The following is a 25,471-nucleotide window of genomic DNA, read 5'->3' on the forward strand; positions in this document are numbered from 1 at the left end:
TGCTGTCTGATTGAAAGAAATTACTGTTCCTTAATTGTCTCTATTAGGATAAATTTGTGTTCATAAATTGTTCTTTTCTAACCCTCTGCCTTATTCAGAACACTGGGAAAATGTATAACAATTTGCTATTTCTTATTCACATTAAGACATATCATTTTGCACCCAGAACACGTCACAGAACACATGTCACAGAACACATGAAAGCTCTCTCTAAACACAGAGAGGAAATTTACATATAGACCACAATGTTCCCTTGTCTTTTTACAGTTGTCTTCTCTGTACATGGGAACAGGGCATTTTACAGAAAGTGCATTTATATCAATTTTGTAACTCAGATACTACAGTGCATGCTTCGGGTTGCTTGTCTGCACCCTTAGGACTGTTAATTAGAATAGAATAGAATAGAATAGAATAGAATAGAATAGAATAGAATAGAATAGAATAGAATAGAATAGAATAGAATAGAATAGAATAGAATAGAATAGAATAGAATAGAACAGGACAGAATGGAATAGAATGGAATAGAATAGCTATTAAATTATTTTAATTTCTGTGGTATATACAGAGTCCGGTTATTATAGCAAAAAAGCAATCCCCTGCCTGCCATGTGTGGATACTTCACACTATTTCAATATATGACGAACAGTCCTTGTTGCCTTGAGCAGGCCTGTGTGTTCATTGTTAAGCCTAAGCACTTTATATAAATGGCTTTGCTATAAATAGATTTAGGTCTGAGCCACTGCTCATAAAGATACTGCTTCTATTTGTTCTTCATTCTTGCCTGGAGCTTTATCATCGTGATCTGGGAGCTGTCACATAATTTAGAGCTGATATACAATCTGGTTTCTTCTCAACATTTTCTATTATTTCCATGGCTCTGAGATACACTTTTCAATTTACATTTAAGGAGCTGCTGAATCCAAGGTTTCCAATACTTCCACTGTATTATTTCTATTAATAAATCGTAAATAAAACTGGCTGATATGATGCGCAAATTAAGTTTGGACTACTAACAGATTGCATACCCTGACCCAGAGTCAGATACATTATTTGACCGGATTCAAGTTGTTCAAAATTTTAATCCAATCAGTAGTTCTTCCTGCAAGGCTAAGTCCTATAAACTGTTCATTACCTTTTGTGCAATTAATCGCATCAAATGACTCAACGTCAACAAAAGAACCAACCCGAATTTGAAGATTAACCACGTTACAAAACCATCTGATTGTACTTTGTCTGACAGCCAGTACAGTTAGGTGTAGGATAATTCTTCAGTTCAGAGGATTTATACGTATTTTTTCCCTGTTGTCTTGCTCTTCAGTATGTTTCTACTCTCTCTAGTCTAGATGTAAATTTCTTAAAGCAAAACAAAATTAAAAACTACATAAATTTAGCTCTACTGGCAAAAAATGACATACAGACAGTTATGAAATCTAGAGCTCTCTGTTCACTGACGTATGCAAGTCCTTTCCTCACAGGGGAAGGAAAGATATGTAGTGGGAAAAGACATGAAAGCTGTAATCTCTCCTCTGCACCAATGTGCTCAGCTCAAAGAAGAAATGTAAACAGGCACTAGCTATAATTTCCTAAATATCTGAACAATGAGGCTACCACAAAACACAGCAATTAAAATTAAAAAAAAAAAAAAGATAGGGGAAGATTTTAGAGGTACTACCAAGCCTTGATGGAGAAAGGCAAATGAGAAATAACATATAAAAAGAAAAATAGTTCATTTTCCTATCCTATTTAACAGATCAATAGTTCAAGAACACAGGGCCACATCCAGGAAGACATTTTTGAAATACAGTAAAAAATGTCATCATGCCCCTACTGACCTGAAACCGATATAGAACCAGTGACCTATGGGCAACCGCCTTACACTTTCCACTGCCAGTCTCCTGAGATAGCCAGTTTTTCATTTCTGCTTTCTAGCACTGCTCAGTTTTCACAATGTGTTTTAGATTTTATTCTGTTATTTCTTCTAGGATTTGATCTTGTTTTTTGTAGTTACTTTTATTCCATTCTTCCCATACTTGCAGTCTCCTATGTAGCTAAATTTTAATCTCTTTACATAGTTATTCCTGTTGTTAATTTTTATTTCTTTCACTGCAAATAACACAAAATGTTCATATATCTTTTCAGCTTCTCCTTTCCAATAAACAAAGAAGCTTAACTAGAAAAACAAATATAACTCTACTCAAATAAAATTCTTTGAACACAGGGAATCATTCAGGAAATACTATGAATGTCCTTTGTTTTCTGGAAGTATTTATACCAAATTAAATAGGACTGATTTGTGATTTGCCAGTGTTTAGAAAAGAAGTTTGTAAGGATGTGTCATAATAGTGTATCTGCAGTGACTGTTGCCTTCAGGCTAGGACAGTCAGCAGAACCCAGACCATAGACAGGATCCTATCCCACGCTTCATCAACCTAGCACTTATTATTCTTTCCACTAGGAATGCGATTTGGAGCCTGAATACATATTTTGGCCATACTGTCTTTGCAATGTACACACAAGACTGATGACTTTCTGGATAGCCTTTATCTTCTCTACTGTCTTCAGTTTTGCACTTGAAAAAAAAAAAAAAGGCAGAAGAATCTAGGAAATGCGTTAATGAATGTTTATTTACACTGTTTTTTGATATTAGGTGTTTCCTTCCTACAGAAAATTCACGTATAACAAAGTGATAATTACATGTGTCAATGAGCATACAAGTGACTATTTAACAATCTAATATGCACAGGTGCGTATTTTATTCACGGAAAGATATGTATGCTTATTTTTAGGCTAATTAAAAAAACTGCATGTGGCATTTACAATTGAGCTCCAACTGACAACATTTAATTAACTCCTAGTAAATGACTGACTTTATTCTATGACACTTCATCATCTGTGTATTTTGCAAAAGGCACTAACGTTCTTAATATGTTGCAGCATTAACTCACCTTTTCCATTTTATTGCTGCCAAATTTGATGCAACTGTTGGAGCTCCAGTCATAGCTTTTCAAAGCAAGTGGGCTAAGAATATTGTATAAAACACAGGTAGAGTTCACTGTCCAGATAGGTGCACCTTCATTTTGAGTTAAAAAATGTCCTTTGGAGCTGGGGTGGAAAAGTGACAGCAGGAATTGCTTTACCTACCTAACTGCATTAAGGAGCCAAATGGCTTCTTATAACCGACCACAGAGATGGACATTGGCAATAGCCTTCAGTCTCAAAGAGCTTTAACTTAATCGTGAACAATATGGTGCAAAAGATTTGAAATGCTTTCCATTTAAAGTCAACTGAAATGAGTAGGAAAGCTTATGAACATACCAATATTTATGGCAACTTTGCAAAGGAACTGAAATCCAGCCTTTTAAATTATGCTGTTTACTGAATGTAAGCCTTTGTTCCCTCGATCTGCACATACAAAGTGAAGTTTTCAACACAAATCCAGACTGCAAGCAGCATTGCTTAGTAAAGCAACTCATGCTCCTAAGTTCTTTGGTGCACATTGAAAATCCCATTCTCACTCAGATGCACCCTCAAAAGTTGAAATATTTACAAAAACCTGGTTAGGCTTCCACATTCAGATGTGACTTCTGATGAACCATAAACAATTAAGAAAGCAAAAGTAGAGATGCAAATTTGGGGTGTGTTTGACTAGTTTATCTTCACCATATTTTCTGGAGCTGCTGGTCATTAAACCATACGACGATTTGCATCATTTCAAAAGTGTAAGAGTTTATCACCACCTTCTACACCTTTGAATATTCCCTGCGTTTATCCCCATCTCAGAGGAATCAGTTTCATTTTAGTTACGAACTTTGGCACTCTTTCACTCTAATTGCAGAATGAAGGGAAATGCAAACCTCTGGAAGTAACAAAGCTGGAAGGAGCAGAAATTAGTGTTGACACCAGTCTGGGTAAACCATTTGTTTTTAAATGCATACCTCAAAGTGGAAACAGGATTTTCTACTTCTGTGCAACTTCCAACCAAGAAATGAAGAGGTAAGTGATCTTTCAGTTTTACAGGGTCAGTTTTGTTTTCTGGTTTGGGGAGAGGGATTATGAATTTTTGGAGGTTGTTCATAATGCCTGCCTTAATCAGTAGGAAAAAAAAAAAACCTGTCTGCTATTGTGGGAAGATGTTGTTTCTAATTTTCATTTGCTGAAGTTTCAAGAAGTATTTTTCAATTTCTTAGATTTTTCAATGAGATGTTTTTTTCATAAAGCCTTTAATATCCATGCTTTTCTCAATATTGCCCTGGATTCTTGATTTATCTCCATCTGGTGGTTTAACCCCAGCTGTCAATTAAGTACCACAACAGATGCTCACTCACTACCCCCACAGCAGGATGGGGGAGAGAATTGGAGGAGTAAAAGTGAGAGAACTTGTACATTGAGATGTAAGCACTTCAATAGGTAAAGCAAAAGCCACACACACAAGCAGAGCAAAATGAGGTGGGTGTTCAGCCATCTCCATAAAAGCCAGGCTCCATCACATCTAACAGTTACTTGGGAAGACAAACACCATAACCTTGAATATCCCCTGCTTCCTTCTTGCGACAGCTTTGTACACCAAGTATGACATACGGTGCAGAATATCTCTTCAGTCAGTTGGGGTTAGCTGTCCCGGCTGTGTCCCCTCTCAACTTCTTGTGTGCCCCCTATATTATTTTTGCATTTTCCAAAGACTATAGTGGACAAAACAAAGAGACTAAAATTACCCAAAACACAAATAACAACATTTTAGGCTTTCATTTCAAAATATACTGAAATCTAATCTAATTTTCCTCTTTGTTTTATTGTGAATTATCAAAAATATAAAACTATGAATTAGGATGTCATTTAGAATTCATCCACCCGTCTTTTCTAACATCTTATTACTTAACATAGCACCCACCATTGTAATATCAGAGCATTTTCCACTTTCAAATTTTATACTATGCATAGTGCAAAAATAATAACTTTGCCAACAAATAGCTTGGTTTATTCTGTAGTCTTGATTTTGGGGATTCTTTACATTTCCCACAAATTCCTTACCTACATTACAACAAAGACACAAGAAGAGTGATCATTTAGTCTGACATGTTGAACTATATTCAAAATATATAGATTCCCTTGTCTGCAATACTGCCTTAATCTATTACATCAGTTACACAGCAAGCTTTCAGACTTACTTTTCTGTGAGTTAGCAATATTTATTTAGATTTAATCCAATACTTTTCTATCTTGAAGCCTTGAATGTGTCCTGAAAATTTCACATCTGTTTAGATGCTGTCTATGTCAGCAACACTTAAAAGAGGCAGTGAAGCACATTTATTCTGCTCTACCAAACTAAGCTATTCTCATTTTCTGTCATATTATAGGTGGCTGGAGGCTATGGATAAAGCAGTGCATCCTGTCCATCAGGTAATGCTTTTTTTAGATAAGAAACATATGTATAGCAGATTGTGCAAAAGACTCAAAGACAGTAGGTGTATTTGTACATGGCCAGGTGCAGACAGCAACATGGAAGCTGCATACTTTTGTTCTGGGCTGCTGGGATATGAATCAGATCCAGTCTAAAAGCCATATACAGACATTACTGAGACTCAAAAAATATGCTTTGCTGCCTTATGGTGGAATGAATCAAAATGCTTCCTTTCCAGATATCAGCAGTTTTAAGCTGGTTCAGAAGCATAACCTAATATGAAGGCAGTGGAAAGGGAGGAAGGAGAGAGACAACTCTCAGAAACACACATTCTGCTGTAGGTAATAATGTTCAGAGTAAGGGGAGAGAAGGACTATGTCTTCTGAGGTATTACATGCAAGTCTGCCTTGGTTGCAAGCTACTTGCTTTCTCCATCAGGGTATTAGTAGTTGGGCTGAGGGGGAAAAGGGGTTGCTGAGTTCTTGTTTTCTGTATTTTCAGAGATGAAGACAGATAAGTTAGCTGATAAACTTTGACTGACCTGTTTCTTTATACAGCTATACTCTCTGCTGGACACTGTGGCTGGGAGAAACATAGCCACAGTTGATCTTGAGCTGCTAGAGAGATCTTTTTCAGGCCGATGTAATTTAGCACGAGTAGTCCCTGGCTGTTCCCTGAACGGAGAAATGCAAAGCTAATCTTTGTGCTTCAAGGATTGGAAGTATAGGGGTCAAAGCCACTTTAGCGTGCCCTTTTTTGACCCCATGGTTCCTGTTCTTTCCCTCTATAGGCCAACCACCTATATATGCTGTTGATCTGTAAAATCTTTCTAAAAAAGGTTTAGCTCCTGAACCAGCTTTATTTTTAGCAGAAAGAATGTGAGGCTCCAATGCAGAGTAAGTATCAAAGTTTATGGTTTTTTGAAGATGAAATAACATCATCAATGAAAAAATAAGGAAGCTGCAAGGTACAAATGATAACCTGCATTAATGCAATTACAAAAAAAAAAAAAAAAAAGTACTTTCCTCCTTCTCTCAACCCATGGCACATGAGTGACTCCTTCAGCAGTGTGCTTTACTGATGGGTATCCAAACAGTGAAAGGTGTTTATTGTTACTTTAATTCCTTTTCCATTGAAATAAAGTTGATCAAACATATACTTCTTTTGGCTTCAGCTTTTAGATGAGACTGTAAGTGCAAAACCAAGTTTGTTTCCAAGCATAGTCTCCCTGACAGTGTTTCTTAAATAAATAAATCGGGTATGCCAGAATCACAGACTCACAGAATCACAGAATGGTCAGGGCTGGAAGTGACCTCTGGAGATCATCTAGTCCAACCCACCTGTTAAAGCAGTTTCACCTAGAGCAGATCGCACAGGAATGTGTCCAGGCGGGTTTTAAATGTCTTCAGGGAAGGAGACTCCACAACCTCTCTGGGCAGCCTGTTCCAGTGCTCTGACACCCTCAAAGTAAAGAAGCTTCTTCTCATGTTTAGATGGAACCTCCTATGCTTCAGTCTGTGCCTGTTGCCCCTCATCCTGTCATTGGGCACCACTGAAAAGAGTCTGGTCCCATTTTCTTTTGATATCCACCCTTGAGGTATTTAAAAACATTGATAAGATCCTCTCTCAGCCTTCTCTTCTCCAGGCTGAACAGACCCAGCTCTCCCAGTCTCTCCTCATAAGAAAGATGCTCCAGACCCCTAATCATCTTCACAGACAGCTGCTGGACTCCCTTCAGTAGTTCCTTGTCCTTCTTAAACTGGGAATCCCAGGACTAGACATAGTACTCCAGATGCAGGCTCACCAGGGCAGAGTAGAGGCAAAGGATAACCTTCCTTTATCTTCTGGTCACACTTCTCCTAATGCACCCCAGGATACAGTTGGGCTTCTTGGCCGCATGGGCACATTGCTGACTCATGGTCAACCTGTTGGCAACCAGAACTCCGAGGTCCCTCTCTGCAGTGCTGCTTTCCAGCAGGTCAACCTGTAACCTGTACTGGTGCCTGGGGTTATTCCTCCCCAGGTGCAGGACCCTACACATGCCCTTGGTGAATTTCATCATGTTCTTCTCTGCCCAGCCTGTACCGGTCTCGCTGAATGGCAGCACAGCCTTCTACTGTGTCAACCCTTCCTCCCATTTTGGTGTTATCAGCAAACTCGCTGAGGGTACACACAGTCTCGTCATCCAGGTCATTGATGAACAGGTTGAACAGGACTGGACCTAATACTGACCCCTGTGGTACCGCTCTAACTACAGGTCTTCAGCCAGACTCTGCACCATTGATCACAACCCTCTGAGCTCTGCCATCCAACCAGTTCATAATCCATCTCACTGTGCACTCATCCAGCCTCCACTTCCTGATGGTTGTCATGGGAGACAGTGTCAAAAAACCTTGCTGAAGTCCAGCTAGACAACATCAACTGCTCTCCCCTCATCGACCCAGCCAGCCATAACTTGAGAGAAGGTTATCAGGTTGGTTAAACATGATTTCCCCTTGGTTAATCCATACTGACTACTCCTGATAACCTTTTTTCCTTCACATGCTTGCAGATGACGTCCAGAATGAGCTGTTCCATCACCTTTCCAGGGATGGAGGTGGGGCTGACTGGACTGTAGCTTGCTGGGTCATCCCTCTTGCCCTTTTTGAAGACAGGAGTGACACTGGCTTTCTTCCAGTCCTCAGGCACTTCTCCTGTTCTCTAGGGTCCTGAATTCCTGAGGGCTGGTCTTAGCAGTAACGATGGAAGTGAAGAAGGCATTCAGTAACTCTGCCTTCTCCATGTCATCCATCACCAGGGCACCCACTCCGTTCAGCAGTGGACCTATGGTTTCCCTAAACTTCTTTTTGCTGCTGATGTACTTGAAGAAGCCCTTATTGTTGCCCTTGACATCCCTGGCCAGATTTAATTCCAAGTGAAGCTTGGCCTTTCTCACCTCATCCCTGCATACTCTAGCGGCCACCTTATATTCCTCCCAGGTGGTCTGTCCCTTTTTCCACATTACATAAACATCCTTCTTCCACCTGAGTTTTGACAGGAGCTCCTTACTCATCCATGCTGGCCTCTTACTCCCTTTACTTGATTTCTTGCTCATAGGGATGCACCAGTCTTGAGCTTGGAGGAAGTGATGTCTGAATATTAGGTAGCTCTCATGGACCCTCCTACCTTCTAGAGCCCTGAACCATGGGATTCTTCCAAGTAGGACCTTGAAGACGCTAAAGTTCACCCTACTGAAGTCCATGGGTTTAGTCCTACTTATTATCCTGCTTCCTCCACACAGGATCCTGAACTCCACCATCTTATGGTCACTGTATCCAAGGCTGCCCCCAACCTTCACATCTCCAACCAGTTCTTCTTGTTTTGTTAAGGCAAGGCCCAGCAACACACCACCGTCTGTGTCAAGAAGTTATCATCAATGATCTGTAGGAATCTCCTGGATTGTGTGCACTTATCTGTGTTGCCCACCCTGCAGATGTCAGCGTGATTGAAGTCTCCCATGAGAACCAGAGTGTGTGATCATTAAGTTACTTCTAGTTGTCTGTAGAAGGCCTCATCAACTTCCTCTTCCTGATCAGGTGGGCTGTAGTAAATACCCACAACAGTGTCCGACATGTTAACTTGTCTATTAATTTTTACCCGTAAGGACTCAACTTGTTCTTCATCTGCCCTACCACATATCCATAATAGCAGTGAGACCATGGCCCTGTGACCACACATAGATATATAATTCTTCTTGCTTATTTCCCATGCTACGTGTGTTGGTGTATAGATGCTTCAGAGAAGTACTCAAGCATGTGGGTTTCTTCTGAGGGGTACAGAAGGATCCACTGCAGCTATATATATCCTTGAGGTTGTTGGCCTTCTGGTTCTTATCTTGGGAGGCAACTAAGGAGTATTTGTTGTTGCTCTGGTTGGCCTGCTTTGTTCCCCAGTTGAACGTGATGGCATGACCATGGCCACTTGGGACCCCACTCCCTGAGCTCCTCAGTTTAAAGCCTGCTTCACCTCACTCATCTATGCTTGGTGTCTCATCCCACAGCATGTCACAGGTGACCCCAATATCATCCCCCTCCCACATCATGTCTAGTTTAAAGCCCTATCAATGAGCCCAACTAGTTGATGTGCAAAGACCCTCTTCCACCTGTGAGAAAGGTGAACTCCATCTGACACCAGCAAACCCTGTGCCATGTAGGCCACCTTGTTATCAAAAAAGCCAAAATTGTGGCGGTTACACCAGTCGCAGAGCCATGTATTAATGGACTGTACTTGTCTGCTTCTTCTAATGCCACTGCCCGCAGCTGAAAGGAGAGAGGAGAAAACTGTGCTCCTGATTCCTTCAACAACTATCCTAAGGCCCTGAAGTGTCTTTTTAATCTCCCTTGGACTACGGGTCACAACTTCATCACCACGCACATGGAAGAGTAGTAATGAGGGCTGCACCAACCTGGGAAGTTTCCTGGTGATGACCTTAACCCTGGCCCTAGGAAGGCAGCAGACCTCTCTAAGAGGAGGGTCCGTCCAGTATATTGGACCCTCTGTACCCTCCAGAAGGGAGACACCTACAACTATATCATTTCTTTTCTTCCTTGTGGGGGTGGTCATAATATGGGGGGTAGGCCTTTCTGATGATGTGAGCACCTGCGGTGTAGATGGACCTTTGTTTTCATCAGTCACTGGCTGGCCTTCTACATCCAGAGCCTCGTACCTGTTATACAGAGGCACCTGGGATGGTGGGGTGGGCAAGGGGGGCTTCACCTGCCACCTCAGGTGTGGACCTGTTTCCATTCACCCCTTTTACTTTATTTACTACCCTTGACAAGGCAGGGGTAGGGTACAGGACTCTCTTGGTCTTGGTTTCTTCGTGGTGGCATTTCATGTTCCAGGGATGCCACAGCTTAACCCCACCAGTCTATTTCCTTCTCTGACTCCCTAATACTTCTCAACCTTTCTACTTCCTCCTTCAGCTCTACCAGCAGGCTGAGCAGGTCATCCACTTGTTCACACCTCACGCAGCTGTTATCTCTCCTGCCATCCCATACCAGTGAGACGCCCTGGCATTCCCTGCAGCCTGAGGTCTGGATGGCTGCATGTTTCCATGGCAGCTCAGTCTGGGTTGCTGCCTCTTTCATGGCAAGAGCAGGGGACTTACCTTTACTTTTACCCTGGGTGGATACCATACTCAGGATCCTCCTGCAAGGGTAATAACCACTAACTGAACTAATCTCTTGAGCTGGCAGATCTTCCTTGCCCTTCCTTCTCACCCTTCCATGCAAACTGCTTCACTAACCCTGTTTGCTGGCCCTGTTCGCTGCGGTCCTGGATGCCTGTGCTATCAAGGGGCTTTTACGCATTCTTGACAACAGCAAAACAAAACCAAATCAAGCTATTTAAAATGTGCACCCTAGCTAAAACAAACAAAAAATAACCTGAGCCAAAAAGGAGGATAAAGGCACACATACACAAAGGAAAACACATTGAAGGTTCATTTTTCAGTGTAACAAACATAAATTAAGTTATATAAAAGTTCCAACATTACATATACAGAAAGATCTCTCATGCACTCACCCATTAAGAAAAGAGTAAGTTGGCTTCTTTTTGTGCTACTACTTTATCTTTTCCAGTTTTGTCTTGGAGCAAACAATGTCCTTTTCTGAAAGAAATGTTTGATTTAATATGTTGCTTTCATTGCCTAACTTCTTCTTAATGAACACTGTATTTGTTCCTTCCTTCTAGCTAGACTTTCCATTCAGTTGAACAGAAAAAAACTTGTATTTTCCTTCTTTTTGTTTGCTACTCTGTCTTTTTGCATATATTGACACTATATTGTCTTAATGAATATACAAGGTTAACTACTTCATGAATACAGCTAGTATTACTGAAGTCCTCCTCTGCACTTTGCTTCAACAAAGCTCAGCAAGTTTCCCATTCATAACAAATACTGTTAGCTGCATTGTACCAGGTCTTTTTTCCATCTCTACTTTGTCAAAAAAAAATGCAAAAGGGAACCCCTGTGGAAACAAGCAGGATGCTATTGATATTGCACACATTGTCCACATGGATTTCAAATAACCATGAGACTGGCTGATGTAGAATTTGAAATATTTATTGCAGATAAGCAAAACTCACTAGTAGAGGCTAAGTCCCTAACGCCTCTCAAATTTAAAGGAAAAGAATAAATGCTTTAATCTTCCATCAGACAACTTGGTCTTGTTAAGCAACAGTTTATTTTTCCTTATTTACTTTTTGGTTTATTTTATCATACAAATAGCCTATATAATGGCAGTCTGTCATGGCTTGAGGTTTTTCTTCACGTATAAATGACAACAGGATAATTTTAGTAATGAAAAAGGCTCCACTTTCCTGAAAGGGATGGGAAGGCATCCATAAACATTTTGTGTGTGGTAATGCTTCCATCCATGTCTGAGTGCTGTATTCTGGCCTCAGACATCACCACATTTTTTCTGGAACTCAGAGACTAGACAGTGAACCTTCTTTTGCCAGATTACACACAGTAAAGAATACTGAAGTCAGGCAATCAGAAAGATAACTTTTTAAAAAAAGAATTATTCATACAGCTGTTCCTACCAGCAAAACTTATACTGAAAAAAACAAAACTGATGCAGAAAACCTAAGTTATTATTGTAAGAAGAAAGTAGAAGATGGTCACTATTTGCCATCAAATATAGGTTTTTCTATTTGCATTTTCAGTGTTGATTTTTCGAATTATTTTCACAACAACAAAAGCTGATGTCCTAGCAGGGGACTAGAGCCTGTGTATTTTAATATTAGCAGGTCCTGTTTAATTTCACACAGAATCACAGAATCACAGAATCAACTGGGTTGGAAAAGACCTCAGAGATCATCGAGTCCAACCCTTGGTCCAACTCTAGTCCGTTTACTAGATCATGGCACTAAGTGCCATGTCCAATCTCAGTTTAAAAACCTCCAGGGATGGCGAGTCCACTACCTCCCTGGGCAGGCCATTCCAATGCCTGACTACTCTTTCTGGAAAGAATTTATTTCTAATATCCAGCCTAAATTTCCCCTGGCAGAGTTTAAGCCCATGCCCCCTTGTCCTATTGCTAACTGCCTGGGAGAAGAGACCAATCCCCACCTGGCTATAACTTCCCTTCAGGTAGTTATAGAGAGTGATGAGGTCACCTCTAAGCCTCCTCTTCTCTAGACTAAACAACCCCAGCTCCCTCAGCCACTCCCCATAGGTCTTATGTTCAAGTCCCTTCACCAGTCGTGTTGCTCTTCTCTGGACCCGCTCCAGCACTTCAATGTCTTTCCTGAACTGAGGGGCCCAGAACTGAACACAATACTCCAGGTGTGGCCTCACCAATGCAGAGTACAGAGGAAGGATCACTTCCCTTGTCCTGCTGACCACGCTGTTTTTGATACAGGACAGGATACCGTTGGCCTTCTTGGCCACCTGGGCACACTGTTGGCTCTTGTTGAGCTTCCTGTCAATTAGTACTCCCAGGTCCCTTTCTGTCTGACTGCTCTCCAGCCACTCTGCGCCCAGCCTGTAGCGCTGCAGGGGGTTGTTGTGACCAAAGTGCAGCACCCGGCACTTGGCCTTATTGAACTTCCTCCCATTGGAATCAGCCCATTTTTCCAGTCTATCCAGATCCCTCTGCAGAGCCCTCCTGCCTTCCAGCAGGTCGACACTCCCTCCCAACTTGGTGTCATCAGCAAATTTGCTGATGATGGTCTCAATCCCCTCATCTAAATCATCAATAAAGATGTTAAACAGGACTGGACCCAACACTGACCCCTGGGGAACACCACTAGTGACTGGCCGCCAGCTAGATGCAGCCCCATTCACCAGCACTCTCTGGGCCCAGCCCTCCAGCCAGTTCTTAACCCAGCGTAGAGTACACTTGTCCAAGCCATGGGCTACCAGCTTTTGCAGGAGTATATTATGGGAGACAGTGTCAAAGGCCTTGCTGAAGTCCAGATAGACCACATCCACGGCTTTTCCCTCATCCACCAGGTGAGTCACCTGATCATAAAAGGAGATCAGGTTGGTCAGACAGGACCTGCCCCTCCTAAACCCATGCTGGCTGGGTCTGATCCCTTGTTCATCCTGAAGGTGCTGTGCAATTCCATTCAGGATGATCTGCTTCATAACCCTGCCAGGCACTGAGGTCAGGCTGACAGGCCTGTAGTTGCCAGGGTCAGCTCTGCAGCCCTTTTTGTTGACTGGGGTAACACTGGCCAATTTCCAATCATATGGGACCTCCCCAGTGAGGCAGGACTGTTGGAAGAACAGAACTTTTCATTGTATGCTTACTTTACAGAACCATGTGTGGGTAGATGTCACACTGCATAACACTACACTTCCACCCTTGGCTATCAAAAACCCAGAGTGCCTGGGGCTTCTCCATCAGCTGGACAGAATCAAAGACATCTGGATGCAGCACTACTGCATTCTAAAAGACGGCTGTTTGTACTTTTATGCCACTCTTCGCTCAACACCTGCCCAAGGTAAGGATGGCTGATTTTAATTTTAAGCAGAAATGTTTCACAATAGTTTCCAAATAGAACTTGTATCATTAATTAGAGTTTCTTATCAGCAAACTCATTCTGTTCTGTGAAGGTCAGTGAAAGAAGACATCACTCAGTCTCTGTTCGTAAAATAGCCACCTGATTCCCCTTCATCTTCTCTCCTTTTCCTCCCATGGTCTGAATTTTTCCTTATGGAATGGAGCTATCCAGGATCTCTGCACACTACCTCAAGAGCAAATATCAGTGACAAGAGCCACCCTTCCAAAGCACTTCACAGTGGCTTGAGCCAGTCCCACTGTTTGCAATGTGTTGAAAGCTGTCAACTCCTCCGTTTTAGGTAGCATCCTTGGAGGGAGGGACATCATAAACTTGGACTAGTTTCTCTACTGCTACTAGGCATTCACATGGCCTTGGCAAAGCTAGTCCACCAAACAACAGGCAGAACTTCCCTAATCCAGCAGAGATTGATGCTCCAGCGTGTGGCCATGGTCATTTGCAGCTAAAGCTGCCACCTAGCAGCTTTTCCCACACCAGAGTGGGTGTCTGGCCACTCTCTGAAGACAGACACATGAGGCTACTGGGGTCAATTACAAGTAGAGGAGCTGAGTTTCAGGCAGGGAGGAAAGCCTGCAAGCACAAAGTCAGTATTTAAAAACAAACAAACAAAAAAAACAAACAAATAAAAGGGTGCACCAGAAACAGGGGATGGGCCAGGACCTGCAAATGTGCTCGCCCTGTGCTAAGGAAGTTTGCAGTCAGAAGAATCAGAAAGAAAATGCTATTGTACTTTTGCTTACTAGCTAGCATTCAGATCAAAAGGGAAAACTTTTCTTAGGGTTTATGCTTTTTTGCCACATAATCAGGCAACAGGTGTTCCGCTTTATAGTCTATACAATTTACATACCATTTTTCATCTACCAAGGGTCATACATAGGAAGTGATCAGTGGTTTTCTCTCTACACAGAACTGAAGCTAAGGCTTGCCCAGAACTAAGCAATGAATTAGTGGAAAGGCAAAAATGAAGTATCCTGTGTTTATGACATCTAAGCCTATGCTCCTACCGCTAAATATGTGACTTTGTTGTTTAAATATTCTACTACATAAAAATTCTTGTGTACAGTAGTGCTTTCTTTCATGTTATTGAAACTATTGCTTTTTTCTAATTTTGCTACAGATTCTCATTCTCCCACATCATTCTCAATGCTATAACATTAATTTGATGCTCTTGTCACTAAATGTGAGAACCGAACAAAAATGCAGACCCAAAGACAATAACAGGAACATGCAGCTGCTGTTAATAAGCTTTGCAGGTCTTTTTGGCTGTTTACCAGTATGAACTGACGTCTAGGAAAAAAACAAACAAACATTCAAACAAAAGCTGAAATGAAAATGTCGTGAAGACCAAATTCTGTCTAAGGCTTCACAGCTTCACAGCTTCACAGCTGATTAGTGTGGCCAGCAAATGACAGTCCAGTTACTAATGCCAGCAAGGGGGACCAGTGATGACTCTAGGAATTTTTTTAATGTTGTTATTCCTAACCCTTTAGATTTCAAAGGAAAGAAAAAAATAATAATTAAAAAAAAAGCTGGGAAAAATATTTTGCTGCTTCTTATTTAATGAAAAGCTAAATAAAACTATACTGCTGATAATTTGTTGCACAGGAATCATGTTTTGTACTACTTTCAAATCAATTTTCAGAATGAAACCCAATATTTCACATTTTGAAGTATTTTATACATAAATTCTGTACAACTTCGTCAAAACTCCCAGCACAAGGCATCTGAAAATCCAACCTGAAAGAATTGTTGATATGCTTGTAATTGGCAGTAATTTCATAAGTAGTATCTACACTGTACATTATGCATGCTATTTTATTCTGTCCAGGTGGCCTTTACCTACAGGGATATACTGTGAGTGAACAGTCTCTGGGCTCCAAGAGATCTGTAATTGAACTCAAACCTCCATCTGAAGAATTTAAAACTTTTTACTTATGTGCAGAGAATGTAAACGAAAACAAAAGGTAAACCAAACTTTTTTCTTTTTTAAATTTTATTTGCTAGATTTAGGAAATCGGGAACACTGTTCCCCCAGATTTCCTTTTAATTGCAGCTTTAGTCAACCTGCAGTAGAACATGCTGGAGTGAGTCGTGTGTTCTTCTATTGTCATGCATGACATGGCTTGCAGCAGTTCACAAAGAAACCTTGATAAGGTGCTTATCACAATGATGTGTAGGTGATTAGGCTAAACAGCAGAGCTATGGTACCTCTTATTAGAGATAATTGAAATAATATCCTCCTCATTCCCAAGGATGGTTTACTTCCAGAAATTACCATTAGAAAAAATAAATTTTAAAAAATAAAATTTTTAAAAAGCCTATGAAATCATGTTCTAAAGGTGAATTCCCTCATCATAATCTAGCTTAATTCTATGTCTGTCAGTGGGAGTTCTAAAGCCTATTAATTACAGGATTTGAGTTTCAATTTAACGAACAAAGGACAAAGGTTTTCAGTATGTTTGAAACTGGTCTTAAGATATGTTGCAGCTATAGTCAACTCCTCCATCTCCTGCCTCTCTCCAATCCAATTACTATCAGCATGCATAGGAACACTGATGTACAAACACTGTTTATAAAAGGCATGTTTCAAAGAATAAAAAAATATATGCATAACACTAGATCAGAGTCAGTTGTTGGTCTTTCATTTCTTCTAGGTGGATTACAGCTTTGAAAGCTTCAATTAATAAATGGTTACCCTTACACCAGGCAATCCAAGATTTCATGAACAGACCACTTGAGGAGACAAGGATGTGAGAAGAAAACTCACTTTTTTCCCCTCAGTTTCTGTTTTCTATTAAAAACTCCATGGTATATCTTATGGTTCATCTCAAAAGATGCTCTAGCAGCAAGTAATTTTTAGTGTTGTTATGTATTCACAACTTTTGTAAGCATTAGTAAATAAAAGTAAATCAATGTTTCCTTCTTTGTGGTAGTCTTTAATTTGTGTTTCTACTTAGAGCAGACATAAGGTCTGTTTTACAGCAGTGAACTGACATCGATATTTATCTGATCAGACAAAAAAGAAAACGCTGTATTTCAACATATATTTTGTCTTCACTGATGTTTCACATCTGCACCCCTTTTTTTTTGCAAATGCATCATTTGCAAGGATTTCTGCTTTTCCATCCAGAATTTTCATATGTGGGTTTTTCTTTAAACTTCTAGATGGTGGGTGGCTTAAATTTGGGACAGCCTGGGCTAACTTAAAGGCTAGCAGCTACATACCCTTACAGCACACCTGAAGGAATGGAATAAGTTTGTAAGATTTGGGTGAATACTTTTGTTCTTGTATGTTCTATTTCAACATTAATTTTAATTTTACAGTGGTTTTGGTTTCACCATTTGCCATTACAGCACAGCACATTTGTGGAAAGAATCAGTTCAAGAATCAAAGATACTGTTTCCTCCCAAGTTAGCAGTAAGAAACAGCACCGCAGATCTTCAGCAGGGATACCAGGGTCAGACATCTGTGTTTATTACAACCAGTCATATACACAGTGTTTGATATTATTCTCTAACATTAAAATAATTCCTCTCAGGAACAGAGCTGATTATTCAGTTTCCAAGCTTCCCAAAGTACTAATTCAAGTAAAAGAACAAAGGTTAGTTCCATTTATTTATTGAAGCCACATGCTAAGTAAATATCTCATCCTACAAAATTTACAATTTAATGCTGCAGCAAAGTACAGAAAGGAAAAGAATATGCCACAATACAAACAAAAATTTGCCAGCTTGTGAGGTTATATTACAAAGGCTGTGATACTTTGTCTTCTTATCACAGTCCTTAGACCTTGAGATCATCTGAACACACCAGAACCTCAACTACTTGCTTGCTTTTATTATTAGCCTGGAGAATAACAATTTCAATGCCATAAAAAGCTAAAAAGCAAATGTTACTCCCCCAACCACCATAAATGTATTTTTTTAAGACAGATTCATTAGTTTTAGGTTCTTGAAGCGATAGTATTTCAAATAAAGACATTTAAAAGTCCAAATGGTTTGCTACAGCTTGCATTGTATATATTAATATCTGTGCTCTGAGGTAAAACATATAACTGTTTGGAAACAAGCAGCCATCACAGTTATATGCTGCGTATGCTGCTAGTATTTTGAAATTTTCATTTTCAGAAATACAATTCGCATTTGTGCTACAGCAAGTAATGAAGTAGGTATAAATCACTTTTTTTTTTTCTTACTTTTTTACACATTGGAGAAAACATGTATGGGTCAAGTACGAATGCTGTTTACTTGGGACTAATAACTGTTAACATTTCCTAAGGAACAGTTATCCAATTCAGGGTGACAGTTCACAGCTAGAAATAAATGCAAACAAAATGAAAGAGAACAAATGTGCTTCACATTTTAAAAATAAATAAATATATAGACAAATAAATAAATATATAAATAAATGAAATTAAATTAAATTAAATAATAAAATGAGAAGATGAATTGTTATTACTATGCATCAAGTGCAGAAAGAAGAGATGAAGATGTTTTGGGTAAGGCTTTTGTGGAAGAAAGTAAAAAACAACATGGATCTCTTGGGCAGGGAAAGGGTAAGGCACTGGATAAGGTGTTTTAATGAAGAAATTGCAGTTGTTTAACAGAAAACAAAACAAAAACAAAATTTCACTTATCACAGGGCAAACTTGTCACCTATAATATGTGCTAAAGTTACTAGATGGCAGGTATGGTTAAATATGGAAGTAACTGCTAATTCTTTTCACAGGTAGGCATTCTATTACATGAGTAACCTTACAACATGCATTATTTTAGTACCCTGCAGTTTATGCTTACCTAGTTGTGATCTTTAGAGTCACAAAGATGATTAAGGGAGTGGAGCATCTCCCATATGAGGAAAGGCTGAGGGAGCTGGGTCTCTTTAGCTTGGAGGAGACTGAGGGGTGACCTCATTAATGTTTATAAATATGTAAAGAGTGAGAGTCACGAGGATGGAACCAGATTGTTCTCGGTGACAACTAATGATAGGGAAAGGGGCAGTGGGTACAAACTGGAACACAGGAGGTTCCACTTAAATATGAGAAGAAACTTCTTCACAGTGAGGGTGACAGAACACTGGAACAGGCTGCCCAGGGGGGTTGTGGAGTCTCCTACTCTGGAGACATTCAAAACCTGCCTGGACACATTCCAGTGTAACTTCATCTAGGTGTTCCTGCTCCAGCAGAGGGATTGGACTAGATGATCTTTCAGGGTCCCTTCCAATCCCTAACATTCTGTGACCCTGTGGTCTTTAAATAGGAATGTTTTATGGCTAAATAAATAAACTAAATGCCTTTCTTAACAAGGTAGGACAAAGCCACAAGCAAAATTGCTGCATCCATGCTCTTCCTGGGTAAGAGCATATCTCAGCAAAAATCACACTGGAATGTCAACATCTTACTGAAGAACTACTTTTTCCTCCACTTTTCTTAACATAATGCATACAGTCTGAGGGCTCAGATGTGAAGTCTGCGGAATACTCCAAATCCAGTCCCACCAGTCAAACAGATGGTGTAATTCTTCTCTCTCTTTTTTTTTTTGTTAAGGTAAACATACAATTAGAAATTAGGATCATGCCTATGGTGCTTAGCACTTTGCAGAATCATGTCTACAACAGCAATTTGCATCCTGTTGATTACACTTGTGACTTTGAGACAAAAAACAAGAGCATGCCTTTCAAGCTAGACTAGAAAATACCTAGCTAGCTGTTGAAACAAAAAGTAAAAAGTCATGGGTTCAAAATGGGTTAGAAGTGAGTCTGGATGCACACTAAAGAAACAGTTTTCCCAGTACTATTTTGTCTGTAGGTCATAAAAGGTATTTTAAGAAAATTTCTTGGTTAGTAATCTTTCAGCATGAGAATTCTCATATTTCTCAAACATATTACAGTTAACCTGTAACATATCTTACAGATCATGTCTACAACGCAAAAAGAATAAATAGAGGTGTTTGGTTGTTTAAAAAAAATAAAAATAATAATAATAATTTAAAAAAATGAAACCCTGAGCATCAACAGAAAACGTGTGAACTTGTCAATCAGTGTTAACTTTATTAAACAAAAATGTCCAAGGATGTACTGGTCTTGCATCACAACGTTGTAATTTGCTGTTGATCTCCGGTTGAAGCAATAAACTGCAAAAACTGTGGCAGCTTACCTGTTTTTACCCCAGGTGCTTGTTGTCATCCTCACTTGAGGAATAGATATACGGTAAAATGCCACATTTTATGAACCAGAAGAACTGTGTGATTCCTCATTTCCTCTTGTGCAAAATCAGTTGGCACATTTTAAATGGCCACTAAATCTTTAACTTTATCTTCATACGAAAAAAATGTTGTGAGAATAGTGAGAAAAATGTGACCAAAGGGAAAACTGTACCTCCATCCTGAGAAATGCAAGCGTTTCTTGGCCTTCTTGGCCTTCCCATGGAACTAAGAAAGAGACTCTTTGCTTGAAAGAACATGAAGTAGAATGTTACTTTTTCCAGTCCTCACGTTATTCCAGTAATGTCAACTGAATGCTATTATCTTTATACTTACAATGCTTCCAACAGGAACTCAAGAAGGTAGGTTGGAAATATTCCTGAAGAATCAAGAAAATAAATATCTTCAGAAATTAGACACATCTTGGATAATATAATTTTTAGAAGAAAAAACATCTGTACATAGTTAGCTTTGAAAAGGTACAGAATTTTGATTTAGCCACCAAAAAAGTAGTAGTCAGCCACAACATCTCAAAATCCAGATTTCTCCAAAGGTCACAGGAGTTTAGATTTAAAACTTTAAATAAAGTTCCCCTTTGGAATCTAAGTTTTCATTGTTGTTGCAATTCCTTCAAAATAAAACATGGGAGGCAAAACTGAGGCATGCTGCTTCACTGCTGTCTCCTGTCAACAAGGAGTCAGCATGCCCGTGCAATCACTCTATTGCCGGTATCTCACCATGGCTCATTTGTTTGCATTGGAAGACTTCATTGCTAGATACAGCTGCATTCGAGTTTTTTCTTTCACTGCCAGGAAAAAAGATAACTGTATTGAAACCAGAACACTTCTGTTAGTAGACTATGCTATTCCACTGAGAAGAAATTGGGTCATGTACTTGAAGCATGATTTATTCAGGTTGTTTGCTGCACTTCCATTGGAGCTCATTTTCTTCTCTGTTCAGCAGAAAACAACTACAAGATTCTGCAGAGGGAAAGATGCAGAAAGTCACGAAGGAATTTTCCACCAAGGGCTGAGTTATTTATCAGGAAACACTTAGAGGCCACAAAAATATTTTTGCGAAGTGCATCATTCCCTTTTGTAGTATGTTTCTGAAGGACAGAGGTGTTTGGGTTAGTTTTTCCCTTTTTCTCACACCCTGGAATCTCATTGATCAGAAACAGAAAGTCATTTTAGTGGAAAATATTTTTGAATTTTCCAGACTTAATCCACCTTTCAACTACAATGATAAGAAACACATTAGCCGAAGTTGAAACATTGCAGCATTCTAGAAGAGAAATCTGACTGCCTAATAACCAGACTGTGCTGACATGTGAACACTCATGCCCATTGCTTCCATTGGCACTGTACACATTCACAAGATGACATACTAATTTTATGTGAGTGAAGGGGAAGGATTTTGGCAGTATGTAAAATTTGATGTCTCTTATTCAGGATGATCTCAAAGGCAATGTATGCCAGCCAAACCAGATACTACTACAGATTAGTGCAGTGGTGTGCTTGGGCCTCTAGGTGACAAGCTCCCTCCAGTATATCTCTCTAGTGATGTATTGTGCATGCAGGCTTACCACCAAGTCTGCTGGTGCAAGGCTGAGCTGAGGCATAATGGTCTGGGACCTCCAAGCCCTTGTTGATACAAAATGAAAGTTTGCAAAACGTGTTTTCCCTGTGCAGTGGATTATAGCCCACTATAAGCAGGTGCAAACCCTATTTCCTATTAACAGAAAGTTGGTTTCCTTTAAAATAGTTTGAGATGCTGCATCTAGAAATCTTAAGATGAGATTCTTTCTTAAGAAAGATTGGACACAGCACAGTTAGTAAACCTGTCACAGAGCATTGCAGTGACAACAGACAGACAGTATAAAGAAAATTTGTTAGTAAAAATGAATAGTACAGTAATCAAGGCACATTAACAAAAGGCCAGTGGGAAAAAGCAAGAGGGAGAGTTGCTTGAACTGTAGATACTAAAGCAGCATAGGCAAAACTCTACCATTTTTTGCTCACAAGAGGGAGGAGAGATGAAGAACAACGGGAAGTGTAAATCTGGAGTTTAATCATCAATATACAAAGCTATCTCATCACATTCATCATGACAACATTATGGAGTGTCTACATACAAGGAGAGAACAGGTGAAAAGAGTAAATGTTATATAACCTTGGAAGGACTGATAAGGACATACCATGACCCATTTGTAACCAAATTATTTAATTGTTCAGACAAAAGTAGACTGCTACCAAAAACATCCTTTGTTTCACAGTGTCATGAGTTGCTTTGCTCATGGTTTGACCAAGGCAATTTAAAATATTCACAGTCAACATTATACATGCACATGTGCACTCTGGAAGGATTGTACTTCTGTCAGTACCTTTAGTTTGAACCTTATTCAAGTCACCCTAGATCCTGTGTGACTGTGCTGTTGCCTACTCTCTAGTAGCTCAGACATTATTTTCTCTGGAGGTAGCTGTCCAGAAAGAGCGTTTCAACAGAATGGAAACTCTCCACTAAGAAACCCCCAAGGGAATAGTTTGAAGATCTCAATACTAGCTGTTGAGAGGACAAAAGTGTATAATAATAGAATATCAGACCTCTCCTAATTGAAAACATGAATTTGTTTGGTTTCCATTTATGTGCTCATGTGTTTGCTTAGAGTGCAAAAAAAAATATTCGTACAAAAGCAGTGAACCCAGAAATTTCAGTTCAGAGATGTGCAGCTTGATTGAGGGAATTACACAAGGAAAGCTTTTTTTTCCTGCTCCTTTGCAGCTTCAATCAAATTGCTGTCTCAGTGGAAGAACAAAAGCTCACCAGAAATACCCACACATATCCGTAGTGTGCTGCTGCTTGCCCTGAACATCTTGTAAATAGCAATGCAATTAAAAATAAAGCTCTCACCTTGTAGGAGGTAAGATTGCAGTGTAAAACAAGGAGGGTAATTATTTGGGTTAGTCACTGAAGGTGACAAGTGATGTACTGCGATTTGTGAAGATTGGGGGAAAATAAATTTTAAAGCATTTCACATCATGAAGGACCTGCTAGGGATGCTGCAATTTTTTATATACGTGAGTGCACTCCTCACACAATCATAAAAGGTGTCCTAAAACACTAAAAGGGCTTTTAAACTGCACTTACAGCCTGATGAGTAATTTCTTTCCTAAAGTGATTTATTGTTGCTATTCATGACCAATAAAATTTATAATAATTTAAGCATTTATTTAAGATTTGAAAGCTTTCAAACATCTTTTGTGCTAAACAAATTCAGAGTGGGTGCACTGAGTGTGATCTTATTTATCAGTTGTGAAACAACCTTACTGAAGGCCCATGCCTCCAGGGGGCTTTTTCTTGGGGTCACTATTCACAATAGTGGTCATACAGTATCTGATCCCATGATATTCACCAAAATCACACTTTTTGCCTGCACTAGCATCTGAGATCGTTTTTTGTTTTAATTATACAAAAAGATTCACTACTTTTGCTGGTTCTTTTCCCACCACATGACTTTCCCTCCTATTAATTACTCTTTCTCCTGCAAGGGAAAATTAGAAAGCATTAAGTCACACATTAAAACGATTTATTCTTATACAAATAAAAGTACGCATGAGCATCTCCACAGGATTTTTTTCCAGTGGTTCTAACCAGCAGCAATTTAAACTTTTTTCTCTTAAGCATGCCAGAGAAGGATTCACCTCAGAGGTGAAAAAGCTTTCAAGTCAAATGTGGGGCACATATAATGAATAGCAGAGAGCAAGCAGTTCATGAAAATGCTAATGCATTAGTAATGTAAAGGCATTCAGACCATAGCACAAGAACAAAAAACTTCGTACAGGAAAAGCAGCTAAACCCAGCTACATTTTAAAAACAAAAAGCATGACAGTTTCCACAGATTGAACAGTTCTAGGGTGCCAGTCTCAAAGGGATTATATGCTGTCTGAACATACACTGTGCACATAGAACCTCATATACAGCTTTGAGAGTGAAATCTAAGCCTAGGCTTTATCACCATTAGGGCAAACAATGGTAACTCAGCTTCAAAGAGTACAAAGGATTTGCTAGGAGGTATGTAAAAAGGTAAAGGTATCTGACAGATGCAGTAAGAAGTCTTTCAACAAGTCAGCTTCAAGCTTTCAGCCTTCTGGTCCCAGCAGCACCTCCACTTGGTGTCCCAGTATGGGAACAATAAACTGTTCTGGCCCCATGTGCTGTGAGTCAGCAAGAAAGTGTGAGGAGGATGCAATCATTAGTGGATTCTATTTAATTAATTAATTGGTTTGACCAAGATATCCCTCTCTGATCTCTTTTAAATCAAATTGCCACTGGTGACAACGAAAGGAGAGATACAAATATATGTGCGTCAGCTGCTGCATTGGCTAGCTGACTGAACTGTCAGAATTAAACGCATGAAATATAGAGTAGAGCTATAATAGCTTTGTATCTTTGGTGAATTAAGGGCATAAAATGCACCATGATACTGCCATCACCTTCAGCAACATGCAGATTATTCACAAACACAGATTAATGTGTTTTCTGTGCCATAGGTTGTCTCAGCATACAACAAACGTCAAATGGAAATGGGAGAGGACAGGCACCCAAACAAATGAAGACTTCAGGTGAGGCAAATGGACCAGAACAGTGCCTTGGAAATAGCTGTAAGGGTTTTGGTGATGGTTAGGACATGTGACAGATACAGGGCAAAGAGACTGCATAAGAGAAAGTATCAGCCAGAGATTACAGGGTGACAAGGGTAGGCAGAAAAAGGGAAGAAGCAACAAGAGCTGAAACAGACCAGGGAAGAAAAGCAACACAAAAGTAAATAGAGAATTTGTGGAATACAGGGAAACACGGTATAGGTGAAGTACAAAGCCAGTGAAGATGTTGTCTCAAAAATGGGTTGTTCATGCAGTGAACACTCTCTACACAGAAAATTGAGAAATTTGTTTAGTTACAATTCTGTGCAGAAAGAGGTGCTAGGCAGTATTTTGCTAAAATAGCACACCTTAGTTTCCAAGACTTCGGTTATTTATACATTGGTCTGTACATAACCGCTCCTTTCTAACATATATGCATTACTACTTCGGTGTTAATTGGCTAAGTCTTCTCGCCTTCATTTAAAGATACAGAGTCTTAAAAATTCATTGTGCATGTTCGGTGGGCAGGGGGCTTCTTTGGTTGGTGGGTGACTTCCAGAGTAGAGGTCTAGAAGAGGTCATCTTATAACCTTATAATTAGTTCATTCACTTTCAGGACACCAATTTGTGGAACTTTGCTGACTTATCAAATTAGTTTAGG

General features: G+C 39.7%; 1 protein-coding gene across 1 annotated transcript in view; it reads left to right on the top strand.

The window, feature by feature from the left end:
* The window catches only part of LOC102087994 (uncharacterized), a 53,306-nt gene extending 36,404 nt beyond the window's left edge, over positions 1-16,902 (top strand). The window contains exons 9-13 of the mRNA XM_021288075.2: positions 3,836-3,993; positions 5,355-5,397; positions 13,705-13,891; positions 15,798-15,933; positions 16,624-16,902. Coding sequence (XP_021143750.1) covers positions 3,836-3,993; positions 5,355-5,397; positions 13,705-13,891; positions 15,798-15,933; positions 16,624-16,723 — 624 coding nt within the window. The 3' untranslated portion in view covers positions 16,724-16,902. The remainder of the gene's footprint in view (positions 1-3,835; positions 3,994-5,354; positions 5,398-13,704; positions 13,892-15,797; positions 15,934-16,623) is intronic.
* Positions 16,903-25,471: the final 8,569 nt, after the last annotated feature.

This window comes from Columba livia, chromosome Z, assembly GCF_036013475.1.
Source record: "Columba livia isolate bColLiv1 breed racing homer chromosome Z, bColLiv1.pat.W.v2, whole genome shotgun sequence".
Taxonomy (NCBI): Eukaryota; Metazoa; Chordata; class Aves; order Columbiformes; family Columbidae; genus Columba; species Columba livia.